Source organism: Barbatula barbatula (assembly GCF_947034865.1).
Source record: "Barbatula barbatula genome assembly, chromosome: 24".
NCBI lineage: Eukaryota > Metazoa > Chordata > Actinopteri > Cypriniformes > Nemacheilidae > Barbatula > Barbatula barbatula.
In genome coordinates, this window is record NC_136787.1 from 15,468,193 (window position 1) to 15,489,753 (window position 21,561).

Sequence of the window (21,561 nt, forward strand, 5' to 3'; positions counted from 1 at the left end):
GTTTCACAATGAGTTTTTGAATGAATTTAATGTCATCTTTGACAAACAAACGTCACTTAAATGACAAACCCAGAGAACCTTGAAATAAACTAGCAATGTTTGAAAATGATTTGAAAGAAATTGTGCTTTACTAACAACGATTCAAAAAACACAATAGCCTCTAAGTGCTTTCAGGCCTTTTTACAATTGGATGGCACTGATCTGTAAAAAAGGAAAAATTGAACAAACAACATTATTTAAAAAAAGGTTTATTGATGTCAGAAGCATAACAGAATGTCAACAAAACAATTACATTTTTATTCATTTTTGCAATTACAGTGGTATTGAAAATACAGTAAAATAACTTTGATACGGCGATTTACTAATGATAATATTTGATCTGAAAAATAGTAAACAAAAAGTACATTAAGATATGAACTACAACCTCACATGAAACTAGGTTGTGTGCTGTGCAATTCTAAAACTCCATTGAACCCAAAGACAATTTTACAACCCCTTTCTTAAGTTTTAACTGTACCGGGCAAGGATAGTGGTGTTGGAACCATCTTAAAAGAAATTCAACTAAATTAAGGGTTGGGGCATTTGGACAAACACAAATGACACTTCTGTAGTGTTAACTATACAAAAAAGAAAACAAAAGAAACTGTACAGCTTAAAAACATATCATATACACAGCCTTATTTTTTTTTCCTATTCAATTTTTTTATTTTTATTTTCCCATTTTATGTCCTCAGTAAAGTGTACAGGGGGGTTAAATGCTTTATAGACAACAAGCTAAGCTCTAAATGTAATTCATCTACTCGTCATCGTCATCATCGTCATCATCGTCTTCATCGTCATCATCCTCATCATCATCATCAACAACCTTGGATGGGGCTTTGGCTGCGCTTCCTCCCACTTTGCCTTTAGAGCGATAGGCAGCAATGTCCTAAAATGACACAAAAGCAATTCAAAAATTAAACCTTATAAGATATTAATTGTTGACTGGCAGTTTGGGTCTCATGAATGAGTATGATGCTGTTTAGGCATGGCGTTGTTTTCTCACCTTCTCATACTTCTCCTTCAGCTTGGCTGCCTTCTTCTCAAATGGCTGCTTTTCCTCAGCCGGTGTTTTGTTCCACATCTCACCAAGTCTTTTGGCCACATCTCCGATGGATAGACCTGGGGTCTCTTCTTTCACCTTGGGACGGAAGTCCGCACAGAAAATGAAGAAGGCAGACCTTTTTCAGAAAAAAGAACAAAAATTCTTTATGACCTGCCTTTGATTCAAATGTATTAATATATATACATAAAAAATGTATTCATACAAAGGAACTTACGGGGGTCTCTTGGGAGCATTGGGGTCCTTGAACCTCTTCTTCTTCTCACCTTTCGGTGGAATGTAGTTCTTCATCTCCCTCTCATAACGTGCCTTGTCAAGTTTGGCCATATCTTCAAACTTCCCCTTTTCCTTGGCAGACATGGTCTTAGGAAGGAAAAAAAAATTAAACACCATTGTTTGGGAGAGGAGGAAAATTGGAATTATTGCAGTGTGGATAAAATGAATCAAATAAAGGAACTTGTAACTGACCTTCCATCGCTCTGAGCACTTTTTGGAAAACTCAGAGAAGTTGACCGTGGCCTCAGGATGTTTCTTCTTATGCTCCTCTCTGCAGGTCTGGACAAAGTATGCATAAGAGGACATTTTGCCTCTTGGCTTCGTTGGATCCTTCCCCATCTTCGTTTAGATATCCTTAAAACAAAATGTATAAATATTAGTATCAAAATTCTAAATTATTTTATTCTTATATTTAAGAATCTGTACTTCTAATTTCACTTTGTAGCACAAACCTCCCCAAAACTAAAATAACTACAAAATCGAAAACAATATATAGTCTAAATCAACGCTCGGCATTTAACTTGTCGTTTTGTTCAATATGTAGTATTTGCACATTTTAAAAATGTTAAACGAATTTGACATTTTGTGATGGAAACATAATCCTAGAAAATTCTTTCAACAAAGCTACTTAAACAACAAAAGACTATTTTGTATTATTAAGACTTACAAAAGTTATTATGAATACTCAAACTTTAGAAATTCATATTATTTAAAGCTAAAACTGGTTAAAAAGAGTAAAAAAAACCAAAGCGGAATAAAGTTCTTTTAAATACCACAGTATGCGAAAAATGGTGAAACGGTAAAAAAAAATAATCGAGTTCACTTTTACTATGTTCCCCGTTGAAAACAGCCTATTTCTCTCTATGTACCGTTCAAATAGCAATGGCGCACACTCTCGTCTCGTTGAAGGAAAGGAGGTCAGCAACGACGGCAATATTTCTTCTTCCATTTTGTGAGAAAGCCTTCTTCGTGAAAGAAAGTCCCCCTAAAATGTCTCCACCCGCCTTCCTGCTCGCTTTTGGACACGACAAACAAACGGTGCGGGTCTGTTTTCCTGACCGAAAATTGTTTCCTTCGCAAAAAGCCCAGTGCATTCACCCGGTGTATAGTAATACATTGGGTCTGTGCTGTGTAGAGTTTGCAGTGGGCTCGCAATGGCCGCTTGTCTTCATGCACTAACACTGAGAATATGGCTCCTTCTCTTTGTGTCAGCGCTCAGCCATTACACTGCTTAGCAATAGGGGGAGCAGAGCGACCGCATTACCTACCTCACTTTAACTCCTAATTTAAATTCTTCCCATGCACGGAAAAATACGAAAATAGCCGCATTGAAAAGACGAAAGATTATATTTTTATTTTCCGCCGCGAAACCCCCGTACTTTTAGCCCGAGGGGGCATAAAACACGATTTGAAAAAGTTGAAGCGAACTGCGCCTGCCTATGGCTTTGCCTTGTTTCCTATGCGAGTACAGTCAGCCATTACAGTAAAGCGCAGCTCCTGAGGTGATTTTTTCCGCCCGTATTGTTGTTATTTCAATGTGTCCGAGCCTGGAAATGCGTATATACAAAAAATGCGTTTTACTTTATTTGTTTGTCAGTCTGTGTTTTCCTCTCATATCATTTTTCATAGTTCACTGTATTCTCCCGACACACATCCCTTGTAAAGCGCTGCAATGGCTTCTGGCTGGCACTATAACCGTCCATAGACCTTGTTTGTACGCAATTCTGTCACCTAACGTTAGTTGTCCGCTTAACGTTAAACGGAGCATTTTTAATAGTATGAATAATTTTTTTTTCATATTTTAACATTTTAACACCTCAAATCAAATCTGAATCTATTCCAGAAAATGTTAAATGCGAACACCAAGCCAAATTAAATTAAAACGGTTATTCTTATTCTGAGGTGATAATACCCGCGTTTCAAAACGCTACCTTAAAAAATCCCTCACGATTAAAAATGCTCTTTTACAACCTAAATTTTAATTTCTTGTTGTTAACTGGCCTTTTCTTGCTATTTTTGTACTTACCTCACACTTTGAAATGCCTACAAGCTGACACTTTCCGTTGTCTTGTCTGGATAGTGAATGTACTGCAATGGCTGTATGTGGATGTAATAGCTCTACGCAGTAGTCTGCTCTCTCAACCCTCTAGCATTACTCTCAATAGGGCGTGCATTCGATTGGCTGCCGCCACGCCGAACATTCTCGCGATTGGCTGAACGCTTTCCATTGTCCTAATAAGAGCCGCACTGCGAGTGGTTGCCCTTTGTGAAACGTCACGAGTGTTTTAAATGGCGGGTAAATACAAAATACCGAGTGTGTGTGTGTATTTCTTGTCTCAGCTTAAAGCAAAGGCTGTGTGTACTGTGTTGGCTATAGTAGTACTGTGTTCTATGTGTTCCACGCGCAGTGCTGAATGAATGAGTGAGTCAATAGAGTGTCAGTGTAGCTGTGGAGTGAAGTGCTCGATGAAAGAGTGATCGTTTCATATGACACTCCGCCAAGATCAAACACTATGTGAATGTCAAATTCACATTTTAACGAAAAATATGCAAAATGGCATACATTTATAACGACGCCTTAACCGAGGGAATCTATTTCTGATTATCAAAGGCTTAACATTTACTAAGTTTTATGTTGATTAAATATGAAATATTAATCATATACCTTCGGTAGACTTTGATTTGAATAATTACATGACAATACCCCAAAGACAAGTATAATTGGTTTTGTAACCTATGTACCAGATTTACACTCTTAAAAATGTCATCTATATGCCAAATTAAAGAGTACACTCCGCCAACTAGCAGATTTGCCATAATTTAATAATTGCAATGACACAGACGGATGCTATTGTATTACAATAGAAGGAAAAATAGTAAATATCTACACAGTATTATTTCGCCTCTATGTTATCTATCTATCTATCTATCCATCTATCCATCTATCCATCCATCCATCCATCCATCCATCCATCCATCCATCCATCCATCCATCCATCCATCCATCCATCCATCCATCCATTGTAGCGTCGCCGCTCAAGCACATGGATTGACTGACGCGTAGGAATATGCTATGTGCTACTGAACATATGTCAAGTAGAGTCCACTTTATAGCGCTTTTACAATTGGTATTGTTACAAAGCAGCTGTACAAGAAAACATATTGACTATAAGCAAAACGTTATAGAAGTCAAATAAAAAAGGTGTGAACACAGAAGACAGACACACCTACACACAAAACACTCCACACAACACGCACCAACACATCCAGACACATGTGGCGTTACAGATGGTGATACCGATTTGTTATTTCACTAGATGCGCTTTATACAGTCATATTTATTAGTAAGTATATAGGTCTAGACTAAATGTATCCACTACGTAATACATTTAATCATTCTTATATTATTAGTCACGTTTCGTCAAATATCACATTTCAAATTCTTGAGATACTGAAGTTTTCATTTAATAATTTAAAAAGACACACATTTATTACACCACTCGGCAAACTAGATTACTAGACACACAGATAATGTAACGGGTTTTTTTTTGTCATTTGTCGTCAAGCAAGTGAAATTTATTGTTATCATATCAAATAATTTGCTGATTGAATCACTATATTTCTTCTATATTTACACAGTGAAATTGTTTAAAACAATTCTGTATGTGCATTTACGTCTGATGTTGTATTGTTAATTATAGTCTACGCTTCTTTGTTTGATACTGTTGTTGAGTAAATCCGTGGTTCTGCGTCATTTATTTCCAGACTTGAATTTTCCACATAGCTGCAGTACACACGCTCTTGTGTGGTGAAAGAATTTTTGTAAAAACTTTATTTAGCATCCCATCAAAACCGGAAGTGGAACGTTGAGCGTACGACAGAGCATGCACATGGAAATGTCTCCTACCGGCGTGCTCGAACAACCAATTGCTTCTATGAAAACGTGTTTGGAAGATCTCTACATTCGGGCCGATTTTGAGGTATGTGTTGGATTAGGTGATCTGCACCTGGGGATTTAGTTGCGAATGCGATCGAATTAATGGTTTGGACGATCTGCTCGTTAGTCGCGCTCGGTGGAGATCAGGGGAGCACATAAACAATACATTTATAAAATGTTGCTGCATGGTTGTATTATAAGTTGATGACGTGTTTTTAGCATTAGACATTTGACAATTTATTAGCATTGTGTTCGACTTTACAGCTGTTTTTCTACACTAGTGGCAGTTGCGAAATCGAGTGCATTTTTTAAAGAATTAACGCTACAATCATATTTTTAAGTGGGTGTTGGTGTACGGTTTTATGTCTATTAGTGTGATGAACCAATACAATACCATTAAATCCTACTAAAATAATACTTAAGCACTATGATAAGGACATTGTATTGCTATAGAAACCATTTAGGTCATTAAGACCCTTAACAGGGTGTTATGAGCTTATCTAAATTCAAAACCATTTGCTGTCTCACAAGTACTGATTTCCCCCACATTTATAATTTTCGTGTGACCGTGTGTTTTGGATGGAAACTGTGTTCAGTGATGGTTAAGTTAGTGATTGCTGATGCCTAGTTGATGTTTCAGAGTTTATTCTCTCTCACTGCAGCGCGTGAAGCAGGTGACACGGTTATGTCAAGTTTATGGCAGCTGGATTCATCAGGGAACAGAAGCATCAGTAGCAGGAAAATGAACAGCGAGGACACTGGTATAGGAGGTCCAACCCCAGCATTGGTGGGGTATTTGGGAAAAGTCAGTTATACTCAGTTCTCTTCCCCTGTCACTTGTGCAAAGCTCGCTGTCACCTTCAAATTGATCTCGATCTGATACTGTATGAAAGAAAAACAATAGCTTGGAAATTGACCCCCCCACATCCTCGGCCAATCAAAACAAGAGCACCAAGGAAATCTGTAAAAGGCGAAAGAATTGTGATGAATATATTGTGGATGTGTTTAACTAGAGTACTTTATTGCAAATGTTTATTGGTTTTGCATTTCCTTTGGTTTTAATTTATTCTAGTTTTGTTTCTATAGTGGGAAGACAAAAATGCCTCACCCGGGAATTGTCCTTGGTGTATGGCAAAAGGTCAGACAAATGCTGTCCGGTACTATGCCATCAATTTGGAGGAGACCATTATGCTCTGTACAAATCCAGTGGTAAGGATATTCATCCATTTTATTTGATACTGTCAAAAATAAGTGAGACAATCTGTGACTTTCCTTTTTTGTTCCTTTGCAGTGCCTTTACCCCCTGGTTAGCAGACCACTTGAAGATGTGCGTGCTGGTTTGTCTAAAACTCTCGAGGGATGCAAAAGGACATTTTCAAGCCTGTCTGAGGTTGATGACATATCCTCCCCTTCAAAACGGCCAAAAGATGAGAACCTAGAGATGATATCTGTTCTTTCCGAGCCATACAATCTCAATGCTTCTACCCTTCCGAATCACACTGAAATGTTAACTGGGGAACAGTTAATATTTGAAAGAAACAATGTCTCTCTTGATGACACTGAAAAACTAAATCCTGAGGAGGAACCTGTTGGCACTGATGTGGATGTTGGTTTGGATGTAGACAAGAAGGATGATGGTGTATCTAGCACTCAAGATGAGACAGAAGAGACCGTTGAATTGGATATGGAATCACCAATAGAATTGGTTCCTTTGCCACCTCATCTCTTCTGGAAAAACGAAGATAATCTATGTTGGTTGGATTCATTGTTGGTAATGCTTGTGAACTGCAGGACGATCAGAGAGGCTCTGAATCAGGATTTAAATGTGCCAGACTCTGTTGTTAGGAACTTTTTCTCGACGTATGATAAGACATGTGCCTACGTAAAAGCAAAGGAACAGCAGTGTGCAGGTAAGAAACTGAAACCCGTTTCAGGGATCAAGCTAAAAATGAAAATGTTATATCTTGAACTGAAGTGAGCCATGGTCATCAGGCCATTACTTTTGTCAGGTGCTTCTTTTATAAATGTATGTTAAGTTTCCCTGTTTTTCTCACAACAGACAAGGTAACCAGAGTCCCAGCTGACATCCTGGAAAAGGCGGAGCGACAGCTCTCTGCTCTCCGTTTGTCACTCTTCAAACTCCTTCAGCCTACACTCAAGTGTGAAATTGGTAAAATATAATTTATTAGCTACTTAAAACTGTTCATCATATTAAACTGTTTGTTGCTTGTGGTTTCTCTTAAATGATACATTTGCCTGTTTGTCCCACAGGTCAGGAGGAAACACCCGTTTTTGCTCTCCCTCTTCTTCTGCGGTCGGACAAATGGGCCGAGGAGCTTTTCCAGCACACTGTCCGCTGGGAATTTAAGTGCACATCCTGTGGTTATACTGTCAACAACAGGTACTTGTTAGGTCAAGATGTTCCTCTTTGAGTTACAAAATTCAAAGCCATGAAAATTATACATACTCATGTCATTGCAAATCTGGATGGATTACTTTAGACTGCAGAGCATAAAATGAGATTTTTAAGAACGTTTTTAAGCCAATTATCAGTGACCTTCATTGATCACCATTATATTGACACAAAACCAGAGAGAATGTTCTTAAAATATCTTCTTTTGTGTTCCATGAAAAAGGAAAAAAACTGTTTTATTTAATCACGGTCTTCGTCCTCAATAATATATTTAGTGAACATGGAGATTTATGCACATACATGTAACGCACCTCTCCTTTTGTCCTAAAGTGTTGTGAAGACTCTTACAACATTAACTCAGATTCTGTCTGACTGGCACCCGCTAAAAGCGACCCACCGCACTCAATGCAGTAACTGCAACCGTAAAAACCAGAGAAGGAGAATGGTACTTGAGAGGTACGAATGAGCTGTTTTATCTCTCCCAATGTTGAAACACAACTGAGGCTTTAAATGCAATTCGCAGTTTGCTGATACTCACACTTCTGTTGACCTTTGCAGGTTATCTTCCATGTTTGCTCTTCACTTTGTGGAGGGCCTGCCAAGAAAAGACATATCTAAATACTCATTTGAGTTTGAGGGCACACACTACAACGTTAGCACTGTCCTTCAGTACAATAAAGATCTCAAGCACTTTGTCACATGGATCCGCCAGAGTAATGGTGAGTTTGTTTTCTTTTTTTGTCTTAAGCTCAGTGTGTCCACAGGGTAATTTTCCAAGGTAATACATTTTGTATCATTGTTTCATATTTGTCCAAAGAAGGGATGCACCGAATGTTCGGCAACCGAAAATACAAAGCATGATGTAATTATATCAACCCGTGCAGAGAGAGAGAGAGAGAGAGAGAGAGAGAGAGAGAGAGAGAGGGGCGCACGCTTTATTAATGCCGCAAACATGTCGGCAGTGTGTGGAGCATTTTTAAATGTCAGAGAAAGACACAGCACGGAACTTGCCATACCGGAGTAAATGTCTTTAGTGTTCGGTAACTTTTCAGACTGGAGCGGGCCGTCTGACAGTAGCCCCGCTGCTCGTGACATCCTTTGACCTAATACTGTGGTCGTGTGCACACAGTTCCCGGTACTAAACAGCTTGTCAAAGTAAGTTCTGTGCATCCCGGCCACAAGTTCACCTTCTTAGAGAACAGTCAGCATTTGTGGGCGGAGTTTGATGGAGAGGTATAAACTGAAATGGTTGTCATTCAGATTTGCTTGCATGGATGTTTTTTTATTTAAAACATTTTGCAGTGTAGTCTATAATTCTTACAGCAGTAAGTTATAGGCCTAACAGGCTATTTAAGAAGGGAGAGGGCTCAATTTCTTTTTAATGTAGCCTACTTGGTTTTCTCAATTTTATTTTAAGTTATATTGTATTATATTGAAAAGCAAGACAAAATATAAAACGCAACATATTGACTATTCAGTTTATGTAATAGTGAGGAAATTGGTTAAATAAAATGGAAGAAATAAGAAAAACAGTGGACGAAATGTTGCCCTTTTGTTCTGCTTTTGCCAAGGATTTAAATTTTGGTGCATCCCTAGTCCAAAGAGGTCATATGCTAAAGTTTGCCTGAATTGAATCATTGTGTAGGTAGGTGAATAGTGGGAGGTCCATTTACACCTGGTTGTTAAGCAAAATGGTTGGAGGATAGAGTTGGAACCATGACTGAGGGCCATCTTTGGGAATAACCGTGAGGTGTACTGCTCTGTGTGTGGGATTGCGTTTAGCATAACCTTGTTTCTCTTTCTAATAAACCCTGCATTGGCTTAGTCACTCAATTAATTCCCTTGTGCTTTGTTTCCACCCTTGTAAATTATGTTTAATTAATAAGGCGTTATCAAAAAATTGTGTGCTATCTTACAAACATTTTATAGTAAATGTAAGTTAAAGTGTTGCCAATGCAACCGATTTAAAAAAAGTGGTGATGAGGTCTTGAAATGTATGGAAGAATTCTTTAAAATGATTAAATTTGGCTCCATGATTCCTGTATATAACCTGAAGCTGTTTTATAACTTTTTTTATTCTGTTGATGTGTTTTGGACTTTTTAAGGATCATGGCTGGAACTTGATGACTTAAAATACCCTAACAGCATCACTCACAAAAGGTTTACACTCCGTGCCAAGGAAATTCACGTCGTTTTCTGGGAGTCCGAGTCCAGACAGGACAGCGCTTCTGAGGTCTGCCTGCCGACAGCCCCTTCAGTCACAAACTTTTTTGATAAACACTTGTCTGATTCTGCAGCCGATGACGTGTGTGTGCAAAGTGCGATTACTCTAAGCGAAGACGCAGACGTCACCAATGCCAGCACTTTAAATGCATCTATAGGCAACACCACATTACTGGACACGTTTGAGGGACTTTCACACACGGACATCGTGACCCTCACTCTGGTTGAGGAGAATGCCGTTACCGAGGCAACACATCTTCCGGTTCCACAATCCCCAGCATTCGTGCCCGCCGTCATCCCCAATCTTCCAGTAGCATCTAGTTTATCTCTTGATTGTCCATCTTTAAGCCCTCAGGCACACAGTTCTGGTTCCTCAGAAGTAACTCTATCCTCAGTAGTGAAGCAGACAGTAGCTACAGAAATGCATTCCCCCTTACCTCCACCAGCAATTTCTAGAAATCCAGTTGGCCTACAACACACTTCATTACTTCAACGGCATCCTTGTTTTCAGTCTACTCCAGTAAGACCTCCTGCTCCGAAACCAAGACCCACTCTGAGATGTGAGAACAACGAAGCTTACCCTGCAAAGCCGGCCGACACGTTCGGTGGTTTCTTATCCAAAAAGGGAATTCCTCTTCCAAATCCAGCTGGGAATAATCCTTCCACTGGCGCTAGTCGTACAGGTAAAGCATCAGAGATCCTCAAAGTGACTGCTAAGAAAACTTCAAGCGTTTCAGCGGAAAACCAGCCTATCACCACTACTGAAGCCCTCAGGATGAAACTCATGAAGAAACTCCAGGCAAAGAAAAAGAAACTTGCCAAGCTAAACCAGCTCCTGGTAAACGGAGGAGAAATCCCCCCGAAGCCTGACAGCACGGCACTCTCGTCGCCGTACTCCGTCACGTCAAGCACGTCGGTATATGACAGCCCAGCATATGACCAGTTCTTTGCAGAGCTGTTGTCTCCTGCCATGACAGTTAGAAACCTCTCGCCTGATAGTACTGATCTACAGGAGATGTTAAACAACACCCAGAATAGCGAGACAATGAATGGAAGTTTACAGTCTGCTTCAACTATTCTGACTGCAGTGCCTGAACAAACTTTGAGCTACCCCTCCTCCACTGATGATTCTATAATGAATCTGGATGACTTTATACAAACCGAAATGGGTCAGACTGCTATTGACAACACAGATTTTAATTCATTGGATTTGTTTTTCTGATGAAGGAGCCTTGATTAAAGTTGTATCTGAGCATTATTTTGTTCTATATTGAGAATGCAAGAATCTTGTTAGAAGAGCATGTGGTGCATCATGTATTTAATCTAGATGTCATGTCTGATTCAAGGTTAGAAAACATGATATGTTTGAGAATCAAAATATGTATATGTTCATGTAAAGTTTTGTACAAAACTGAACAGATTTTTTTTGTCTTGCTTGTTTTTATAGTTGGCAATATTTAAACAGTTTATATTAAATGCTCTCCGAAATGGAATTTTGGGGTCATTTTTATGTATCTTAAGTGGTGTAAAAAATTAAGTTATAAGGACACAATTTCACAATATTTATAATCACATGATTTTAAGTACATGTCTAGTTGTCATAATTATTATATAAACACTTAGATTTTGATTATTTGCATCAACTGCTGTAATTTTAGTTTCGACTACAGTAGAGAGAAATTAACCTTTTCTACTGTTTGGTTCAAAAAGCAAGCATGTTTTGTTAAAGACTGTTTAAATGCGTTTAGAAACCGCACAACCTATTAGAATTTTTTTTCTAAATAATATGTTCATAGATGGTGTGTTTTAAAAAAACAAAATGCCTTTAGACAAAAATCTAGTCTTGAGGCCAAAAAACTGCACTTTTCTTTATTGCACATGAAAGAGGGAGGTCTAGAAGTGACACCACCAATGGCTTTAAACACACATGCTAACAAATATTATATATTTTGTGAATACTGTTAGCAGCATAAGAATTTTAATTGAAGAGTTAATCCCAGCATACACCAAAAAGTTGGGAAAAAATTATTTCGCGTTGTAATAATGTTTGATCCAGCATATGGAAATTGTCTGGGGTTTTTTACATTATAAATACAAATTTAAACAAGTAAAATGTTTTTTTAACGTTGCTTTTACGTTGTAAATCAACCTTTTTTGCATGTTTTTCCCAACACGCTTACAATCCAAAAAGTGGAAATAACTAATACAACGAGTGCTAATCAGCCAATCGCCAATCCTGAGGAGTTACCTGTTGGCACTGACATGGATGTACACAAGAAGGATGATGGTGTATAGCACTCAAGATGAGACAGAAGAGACCGTTGAATTGGATATGGAATCACCAATAGAATTGGTTCCATTGCGACCTCATCTCTTCTGGATAATCTATGTCGGTTGGATACATTGTTGGTAATGCTTGTGAACTGCAGGACGATCAGAGAGGCTCTGAATCAGGATGTATGTGCCAGACTCTGTGGTTAGGAACTTTTTCTCGACATCTGATAAGATGTGCCTACGGAACAAAGGAACAGCAGTGTGAAGGTAAGAAGCTGGAACCCGTTTCGGGGTTCATCAACGGGGTTTTGTTATTTGCAGGCTAAATTTGTTCAGATTTTTATTGGCACTTTGAAACATAAGCAAGTTGTTTTGACTGGGTTATATGAAGTAGGTTGAAATGCTGCTGTCTCAAGAGGGTGACAGGTTTTTAAAGTGAAAGTTTACCCAAAAATGTACATGTTGCCACCACTTATTCACCCTCATCATGTCATTCCAAATCTGTATAACTGACTTGTCTTCGTTTTCCACATGTTTTAAGATATTTAAAATTTCCATATAATGGAAGTACATTTTATTAATAGAGTTAGAAATGTCGTCTTTTGGAGCTCTCTGCTCTCCGTTTGTCACTCTTCAAACTCCTTCAGCCTACACTCAAGTGTGAAATTGGTAAAATATAATTTATAAGCTACTTAAAACTGTTCATCATATCAAACTGTTTGTTGCTTGTGGTTTCTCTTAAATGATACATTTGTCTGTTTGTCCCACAGGTCAGGAGGAAACACCTTGATTTAAGTTGTTCCTGAGCATTTTTCTTTTGTTTTATACAGTATCGAGAATCTAAGACTTTTGTTAGAAGAACATGTGGTGCATCATCTATTGAATCTAGATGTCATGTCATGTCTGATTCTCTAAGGTTAGAAAACATTAAAAGTTTGAGAATCAAAATATGTATTTTTTCTTGTAAAGAACTAGTTTTGTAATTTATGTAACATGAAGGGACAGATCATCCCTTTAAGTCAGGGAAATTTCATTTCGTGGGGCAGTCATGGCCGGCGGGTAACGACTGAGGTGCACTTGAGCAAGGCACCTATACTTGCTCCCAGGTCGCTGCAGTGATAGCTGCCCTCTTCTCCGGGTGAATGGGTATGGGTCACCATATCTGACAAATAGGTCACTTTCAAAAATCAAAGTGAATAGGGGCCAGTTAACAACATTCTTCAAAATATCTTTTTTGTTTTGCTTAAGAAAGAAACTCATACATGTTTGCAACGAAAAGAGTAAAGGGTAAATTATGACAAAAACATTTTTGGGTGATCTATCACTTTAAGTTACATTTTAAGGAGGTTTGTCCCAATGTTAAAAATGACCTTATTTGAATTACATAAGCAATCATTTTTGTCATAACTATTACATAAACACTAATTGTGATCATTTTCGTCACCAGCAGTAATTACCACATCAGAATTAACATTTTATTGTACAGCATGTACTGTTAAATACTGAATAAATGTTTAATTTAAAGAAATGCTGCCTTAATGTGACCTTCCTGTGAAAATACATTTAAAAAAAGAAAGCTATCTTTCTGTGATTTACAGTTTTCCACATAGAATCAGTGAAAATATGTTTATATTATTTTATAAATATATTAATATTGACTGAGTAAGACCATATCAAAGTTTGAAATCATAGCGAAAGTTGAGGATGAAATCAAACTTATTTGACAGCCCGGTTCATATATTTGAAGTGACTGCGCGATGTGCCGCTGATTTTGAATTGTAGTACATTAATAAACCGGCAGAGGGCAGGGTTTAGTCCCATTGAAATCATGCAACACTCATTAGTTTGGTTAAACAGTATTTAAGAACAATCTAACGGAAAACGTTTTAGCTACATACTATATTTAGCCTTTGACCACAATGGGGTACAAACCGTAGAACCACTTAATAATAATTGAATAATTAATAAAAACCTTAAATAATTTATTAATCTGCATTTTTATGTGTTGCTAATGCATAAACGTATTAGTTTGTTAACTTTTTTTAATCCGTTTTTAAAAGTTAAATGTACTATTTCAGTATAAAGCAGAAGTGAAATGATGTTCTAGTTGGCCTCCTACCAGGAAACACATCAGTTTGGGGTTGATGTCATCTCTGATATAAATAATGAGCAGACCACAGTCAAACTGACAGCTCTGAGACAGACACACAGTTTAAGAGATCATGGATCCTGCAGAGCTGGAAAACATTTTCTTACTGGTGCTGGTCACTCTTTTGAGCGTTGTTCAGAATGGTAAGACATTTTAAGATTTTAATTTGTTTTTGCTCATTAATGATTATGCATAAATGCAAAAGAGCTTGTTGTTATTTTGAACACCTTAAGATATTAGTTTGTAATCCACATTGCATATAAACTCATGATACTTTCATTGATCTCCTCTAGCCTTCTTCGCCCTAAAGGTTGAGAAACAGTCTACAGGCAGCAATTCTAAGCAGAATTCTGCTGCGTTTGAGCGCTTGTCTTGTGCCACGTGAGTAGCTTCTGTTTTCTCAATGTTGTGAATTCTCCAAGGATCTTTACAATGACTCACAGTTCTTTTATTTTTTAAGTGCAAATAGAACACCATGTTTTTTTGTATTAGATATTGAACCAGCTTCATGCAACATGATGGCACAACATCTTTTGCATAACATCCCATAATTGCCATGTTGTGCGAGTAACTTCCTGCTACATTTACATAAGCTTGTTTAGATAATGTTAAAGGAGAACAATTACATATGAACAGAACCGATATAGACATTTTTAGAGTATAAATTGTTCTTCGTAGGTTCTATGTCTATAGCAAAAAAAAGTGTTTTATGTGGAGTATGAGTATGAAATATCGTGTCCTAGATAAGCAACCCCCCGTACCCCCCCCCCCCCCCCCCCCCCCAACTGTGTTTTGCTTATCAGAATATTTGCATATTTTCCTTCACAACATTATTTCAATTTTTCTTCCATTTTAAAGAACCACAGCTCAGAATTTTCCCTTTGTCTTTATATTACTCAAGGATATATGCCTTTTTTAAAATTACATTTAGACATTGTTGTGGCCCCCCTACCATATGTGTCCCCAGAATAGTTCTTTACCTTGCACACAAATTTTCACCCACCCCTTGAATGTATTGAATATAGTGATTGATATGATTTACGAATAAACATGACAGAGCAGGTGGCCAGACATTGCAATATTTTTGACATCAGTATTGATTAACTTGACAGCGTATAATGGGTTGCATAACTAGGCTGTTGAATTGCAGGTTTGCTGTATCTAGATGCAATCACACGTAGCCATTGCAGCCACAAAGGAAGTAACAATAATTTCACAATATATCCTGTTTTAAGCCCATGGAAGAAAGAACAGAGATCATGTCTTAAGAACACAATGTCTCACAGATACATTTCTAACTGTATGAAGTTCATGAATGAAATTTAAGATTCGCTTAATAAGACTAGGGGTTATAGTCCCACTATTTAAGCACAGTTGAACAGCCAAATAGGACATTTCCCACACCTTATACATGACAGGGGTAGCAGTCAAGAATATTAATAGAGGAAATGAGGTCTGAGGTTTCACTTGGTTCGTCGGGTAGGCATCCTCTGTGTTTGGGGGATATATTATTATAGAAATACATAGCATTTTTATACTTACCTTTCCTTGCTATTATCAGAGAGACATCTCGTGAGTTGTGTGTCCGATCCCACTATCATCACATCCATTATTCTGTGTGAAAGATGCCTTTTGGTGAGGTGCTGCTGATAATGCCCTTTGTACGGTTCCCATCAATGCGACACATAGTCAGTGGGGCACCTCAGCCTCATTGGGTATTATGGCCCTTTATCACGAGACACCCTCAGGCAAGGGAGGCCCAACGCAGGTTGATGAGGTTGTTTTTATAACTTGTGATCTAATCATTTTAAAGTTGTCATAATTATGTTTCACCAATCAGGCGTAACTGCATGGATACCTACCCAACCTTCCTGGCAGTAATGTGGTGTGCTGGTATCTGTCTCAGTCAAGGTACTCCTCAACTCAGTCCATATGAATTGTTAAATAATACTGAAAACATTCAAACACATTTTTTCTAGTAAGTCAACACAACTCGTAGTAATAATGTGTAATAAAAGAAACAAATGATTTGGTATTCTGACAAGATTGAGACACAAAATAAAAGGGGCATTGATATTTTTGTAATGTTGTGAAGAAGTAAAGTATGCGCCCTGTAAATTACAGGGCTAATAATATATGTTATGACCAACATGGAAATGTTTGTCTCCATTGTTTGAGTCCTTTTGTATTCGCTTTGAAACCTTAGTAATGCTTAAAGCATGTCTAACATGAGTCATACTCCGTAAACAAACTGTACCTGTGACTGAGGTTTCGAAAGACTTAAAAAGCTCATTTCTTGTAAACCAGTGAAAGGTCACAAAACAAGTTAAGCAGCCTAATAGGGTTTTGACTTCCTTAAACTCTATTTATTGAACTGTAATGGTCACAATGACGTCATTAACAAGATTTGCTGCTTTGGAACAATGCAAATTGTGAAAGCGCTATATAAATAAAATTGAATTGAAAGATGTTCAATGCCATTCGTGTAAAATCAAAATCGTTTCTAACAGCTCCGGCCTCATTCGCTGGTGTTATTTACCTTGTGGTCCGCCAGAAGTACTTTGTTGGCTACATGGGGCAGACATGCCAGAGGTAAGACTCAGAAATCTATAAACTTCCATTTGAACGCTAGGAAAATTTCTCTCATCACCAGCTATTTTAATCATCTGAATTCTTACTAGTAAAAAGGTGCTTAAATAAATTTTCCCAGCAAAGATTACTCTTTATACCAAGTTTCTTTTTTATAGTCTAGTCTCTAGAACCTTTTCAACTAGAGAAAGACATTTGTGCAACAAAGTTTTTTGTGGAACCACACAGAACCTTTGTTTAAGAATGTACACTGACCTTAAAACAGTACAAACCCCAACAAACTTAAACTATGTGTTATTCTTCCTTCTATCATCATTAGATGTTGATTAATAATAATCTGAATACAAATACTGTTTGTTACATCATTTCAAATGTGTAGTATATGGGCCTGACCGAGATAAACTCTCTTAAACTAAGTGTCAAAGAAAATGTATGCTCTGTCAATGAAGATTTAACTAGAAGAGTAAGAGTTGTATGATACGTTTTCTTTGTTTTCCCGGCAGCATTCCTGGCTTCCTGTTTGGGAAACGTGTCCTCTTCTTTCTATCACTCATGTGTATTGTGGGAATCATAAATTACCTGCTCCTCAACTACGCCGGCGAAGACTACAAAGACTACATACAGCTCATCACCAAAGCTGCGTCAACCCTCCTGCTTCTGCCTTAAACCGTGTTCAGTGATTGAATAATAAAGACTGGTGGTGTTGATTATTTTTTCTTCTTCTGTTTGTTGGTTAGTGTAAGGATGTGGTTGAGACTGGTAATGCGTTCACAGAGATGGTAACAAGCATTTATTTGCAAAGGTTATTTACATAGCTACTTATATAATCACTATTACGACTTTCTCATGGGTGATCTATGTACAAATTATGATTTAGAAGTATTATAACTTTAGTGAGGTGTGATTGTTGATTTATTGAAATCGGCTGTTACAACAAAATTATGTTTGAGATTATCCTTCTATGTAAACCATCATTTATGGTACTGCTGTCATGGGCAAGTAAAGTTAAACACAAAAAAAGTGCTGAAGTGCTGAGTCATTTAATGAATTTTACATCTCAGGATCTCTTCATCTGTGGCCTTTCAGTGTTTTGCTTTTGACCTCATCTTCCAGAGTAGGAGATCTACAAAATCAGATATAAGGTCATATATACTCAATGTTTTCTGTGTGAAATGCTTACAATGTTTAAACCATCCCTGTTCACCAAGAAAACCTGCGCAATTATTTAAACTTACCTTAAACTCTCGCTTGCTGAGGCCAAACCAGTAAGAAAAGTCGAAGAGGGCATCAGAATGGTAATTGACAGTAAAATGTGTGTCTTTCCAGGAGGGCTTCACCTTTTCTCCATCTATAAGGATTCGAAAGTTCTCACCCACACATGACTGTAATGCATCCCTAACATCAACCTTAAAAGAAAAAATATCATTATTAAAAATCTAATCTTAAACAAACTCTGAAATTGAATACATTCTTGGAAATATACAATGTGATACTGTGATTAATATCAGATTATACAACAGTTTTTTCTGGTTCTCGAATCTGATTGGCCGAGAGCCACTAATCTAATTCAGACTATGCCATCCTTGTAACTGCGTCACTCTGAAGAAGTTAGACAGCAGCTAGCAAGCAAACAAACACACACAAAGCAGTTTATCCTTTCCAGAATGTTTACTTCTGTGATGCTTTCTGAACAAAATATGAAATTACAAACTGCACATTAATTCGCTTGGTATAACGTTACATATAAACGTATGCACTGCAATCTGCAAATGCTGTGCATGTGATGCGATAGGACTTTCTTTCATTAAGAATAAGAATCAATATTATGTTAACACTAAATAGGAAGGCTTACAGATAGTAAATAAAGTTAGAGGCATATCTTTCTCCAAGGCAAAGATTGTTTGTGTGGTGAGCCTAAACTCCTGAGATCTATATACGCATGTATGAAATAACAAACCTCAATACTGGAAATTGGCCACTAGGTGGCGACTAGAACACTTAAGGGACACTTAAGTTGTCAGTGTTCGCAGTGTCTCTTAAGGCTGGATCACACTACAAGACTTTTGTTTAGATTTTGAGTCTGGAGTTGGTGCAGAAAGTCTGCGTCAGTCTGCAGATTTTATTACGTGTTGTGATGCCCAGTAAACTTTCAAAAAGTCTGCAAGCGTGCGATGAGCAGTTTTTTTATCTGTTCAGATTTTAAAAGTCTTGTTGTGTGATCCAGCCTTTAAGAAATGGATTTTCAAAAAAATGACGCTCATGTTTTTAAAAAATTACATTGCGGGACACAAGGGTCTCGATCACACCCTTAAGATAATTCTCGGTGAGTTGTCTTATAAAGGTCTTTTCACTGAAGCAGCACACCGCAAATTTAAAAGAAGTGATGGTTTGGAATTAGTAGCATAGGTTTGGTTAACTGTTATGCTAGGCTGGAATTCGTGGCGGAAATAGTTCCCCAGTTCCTATAAAAACCGGAGGGTTTCTGATTTATCTACATGTGTGCCGCTGAACTGTTGTATAAATAAAGTATTGCTCTCGTAATCGTGTATATAGTGCTCTTATATCAGCGGCTGTGATTGTCTGCGGCCTTGTGCCTCGGGTCTATCACAGCCATGCTGATATAAGAGGACTATATACACTCCTACTCGAACGATATTGCATCATCAGCTTACATTAACTGTATAGCTCTCTCCAGCAACAGATGATATGGTTGAATCTAAGCCCTTCTCTATCTCCCATCTGATCATGGGATGACAGCCATTGATCACCACCACATAGAGTCCAAGAGCTGTAAACAGAAAATAATATTAGATACAACAGTGTCCTAAAGATATACAGTAAAATTAAACATTGTCTAACATTACTGATGCTCTCTGCTATGTTCCAACAGCTATGGGTGTCATGCTTATGAAGTTTTAATGATTAATAATTTTAATTAATTGTCGTACAAATAGTTGCAATTTATTAAATTGTCTGTTTTAGGGCTGTCAAAGGACTTTTCGTGGTGATTCATTGTGTTAGTTTATGTTACTCATTTAAATCTAATACACATAAAACTTGGATGTTATTTTAATATATAAACTACCACATATTGAAATAAGCCGACGTGATTTCTTTTAAAGCTTTGGAAACTCTAAATATCATAGAGGGGTAGAATGACATGAATGCTACTCTGCTGGCTTGTTTTTCACTTCATACCGAAGGTATGTCAGATCTGAACTTTGATTGTTGAAGAATGACAGACAAACAAGCACATATTTGATACAACCATGTCTGTGTAACCAATGTTTATTTTAAGAAGCAACGGCGTGGCATTCCATTTGGTGTATTTTTACATCATTCGTTTCAATTATTCGTGTTACTTTTATTATCCGTTTAGAGACTACATGAATCAATGGTAGAAAAATGTGTAAAAAGTGGCACAGAAAATAAGATTTCCTCTAAAAGCAAAATAAATCCAATCTTAATCCATATACTGTTATATAGTGTCAAAATATATTGTAGCGCTGTAGCAAATTCTTATAGTGAAATTGCAATACAAAAAAGCATTGCATAATGTACACTACAATGCGATTATCATAAACATAAATCTATATTTTAACACTCAACTTTCTTTTTGTTCATATTTGACACAATCCATAGTATACCATTTATTATTTCTGTTCTATGTTATGTTGGTTTCAGATGTGGTACCTAAACGGGTTTAACATTAAATGTAAAAAGTAGTTTATAAACTAGGTTAAAAGTCCCACCTGGATCATTTTTGCGTCTCTTTTCTTGTACCTTTGCAGCGTGTGTTGCGCATGCAGACACGAGCACGTATATTCGTTTTGAGAGCAGCTGATTCCTCAAATTCGTGTACTCTCCCAAATGACGCACCTTGATTTTCCTAAAAAAGGGAAAACGCCACAAGGAGTTAAAAACACATACTCGAGTATGCATGACACATATTAAAGTTACCGAAACGCATTTACCTTCCTGGCGACTGGCAGAAGATCACCTTTCCTCCCTTGCTGGACTGAAAGTCGTCGATGAACACGCACGATTTTTTCGGATCGGATTTCACGAGCCTGTAACCAGCGCGACGTTCAACGATGAAACCTTGCGGCGGATTGCTGAGGAACTTTTCAATCTCGACAACATCCATCACAAACGGCGAGTTGTTATTTTCCTCCATGTTTGCCTACGGTTCACTGCAGCCTACCGGGGAAGGATCCGACCGTTTCTCCAGCTCATTTGTCGACTTCTGCCGCGTTTGTGGGCGTGGGGCGCGTTTATAAACCAGAGGATAAAATCTTCCAGAACTGAGTCATCGGAGCTCGAAACAATCGAGTCTTACGTGTCAAAAAATTGTTTACGACGTGCCTGACGTGATCTTTGCTTCCTCATTCTTAAACGGGGTAAAGCAGGGCTTTTGTAACACACGAGAATAACTCTTTACAATAAAATTGTATTTGTTTACATTCATAAATTAATTAGCCAAACATGAACTAACAAAGAGAGCAATATCGTTTTTCAGCCTTTATTAATCTTTGTTAATGCCAATAAAATCGGTAATGTTAGTTCATCGCGCATCAACTCATGTTAACTTGCAATTT

At 37.6% G+C, this 21,561-nt stretch overlaps 4 protein-coding genes across 9 annotated transcripts; 2 read left to right on the forward strand and 2 right to left on the reverse strand.

Moving 5' to 3' along the window:
- Positions 1-231: 231 nt before the first annotated feature.
- Positions 232-3,834, reverse strand: hmgb1a (high mobility group box 1a). 2 transcript variants are annotated; one of them, XM_079448787.1, is made up of 5 exons: positions 3,405-3,834; positions 1,571-1,732; positions 1,320-1,465; positions 1,046-1,220; positions 232-928 (listed from the first exon to the last, which is right to left on the reverse strand). In XM_079448787.1, exons 2-5 carry the CDS (start codon positions 1,715-1,717, stop codon positions 797-799), a joined length of 600 nt encoding a protein of 199 aa, XP_079304913.1. In that variant the 5' UTR covers positions 1,718-1,732; positions 3,405-3,834; the 3' UTR covers positions 232-796. The 2 variants fall into 2 exon arrangements, with proteins under 2 accessions (XP_079304913.1, XP_079304914.1); XM_079448788.1 differs by lacking the exon at positions 3,405-3,834 and adding an exon at positions 2,248-3,107.
- Positions 3,835-5,141: 1,307 nt separating this feature from the next.
- uspl1 (ubiquitin specific peptidase like 1) lies at positions 5,142-12,052 on the forward strand. 4 transcript variants are annotated; one of them, XM_079449143.1, is made up of 9 exons: positions 5,142-5,358; positions 5,978-6,120; positions 6,402-6,524; positions 6,607-7,225; positions 7,375-7,485; positions 7,587-7,716; positions 8,059-8,184; positions 8,287-8,447; positions 9,834-12,052. In XM_079449143.1, exons 2-9 carry the CDS (start codon positions 6,001-6,003, stop codon positions 11,171-11,173), a joined length of 2,730 nt encoding a protein of 909 aa, XP_079305269.1. In that variant the 5' UTR covers positions 5,142-5,358; positions 5,978-6,000; the 3' UTR covers positions 11,174-12,052. The 4 variants fall into 4 exon arrangements, with proteins under 4 accessions (XP_079305269.1, XP_079305271.1, XP_079305270.1 ...); XM_079449145.1 differs by having other exon boundaries at positions 5,239-5,358; positions 5,978-6,076; XM_079449144.1 differs by lacking the exon at positions 5,978-6,120 and having other exon boundaries at positions 5,239-5,358.
- A 2,305-nt stretch (positions 12,053-14,357) lies between these two features.
- Positions 14,358-17,970, forward strand: alox5ap (arachidonate 5-lipoxygenase-activating protein). Its single transcript, XM_079449043.1, has 5 exons — positions 14,358-14,517; positions 14,668-14,755; positions 16,215-16,285; positions 16,885-16,966; positions 17,467-17,970. Exons 1-5 carry the CDS (start codon positions 14,448-14,450, stop codon positions 17,627-17,629), a joined length of 474 nt encoding a protein of 157 aa, XP_079305169.1. The 5' UTR covers positions 14,358-14,447; the 3' UTR covers positions 17,630-17,970.
- On the reverse strand, positions 17,737-21,394 carry medag (mesenteric estrogen dependent adipogenesis; the record flags this gene model as incomplete). 2 transcript variants are annotated; one of them, XM_079449042.1, is made up of 5 exons in its annotated part: positions 20,938-21,394; positions 20,716-20,852; positions 19,636-19,751; positions 18,199-18,369; positions 17,737-18,086 (listed from the first exon to the last, which is right to left on the reverse strand). In XM_079449042.1, the coding sequence occupies exons 1-5, from the start codon at positions 21,138-21,140 to the stop codon at positions 18,066-18,068; spliced, it is 648 nt and encodes a 215-aa protein (XP_079305168.1). In that variant the 5' UTR covers positions 21,141-21,394. The 2 variants fall into 2 exon arrangements, with proteins under 2 accessions (XP_079305168.1, XP_079305167.1); XM_079449041.1 differs by having other exon boundaries at positions 18,046-18,369; positions 20,938-21,330.
- Positions 21,395-21,561: the final 167 nt, after the last annotated feature.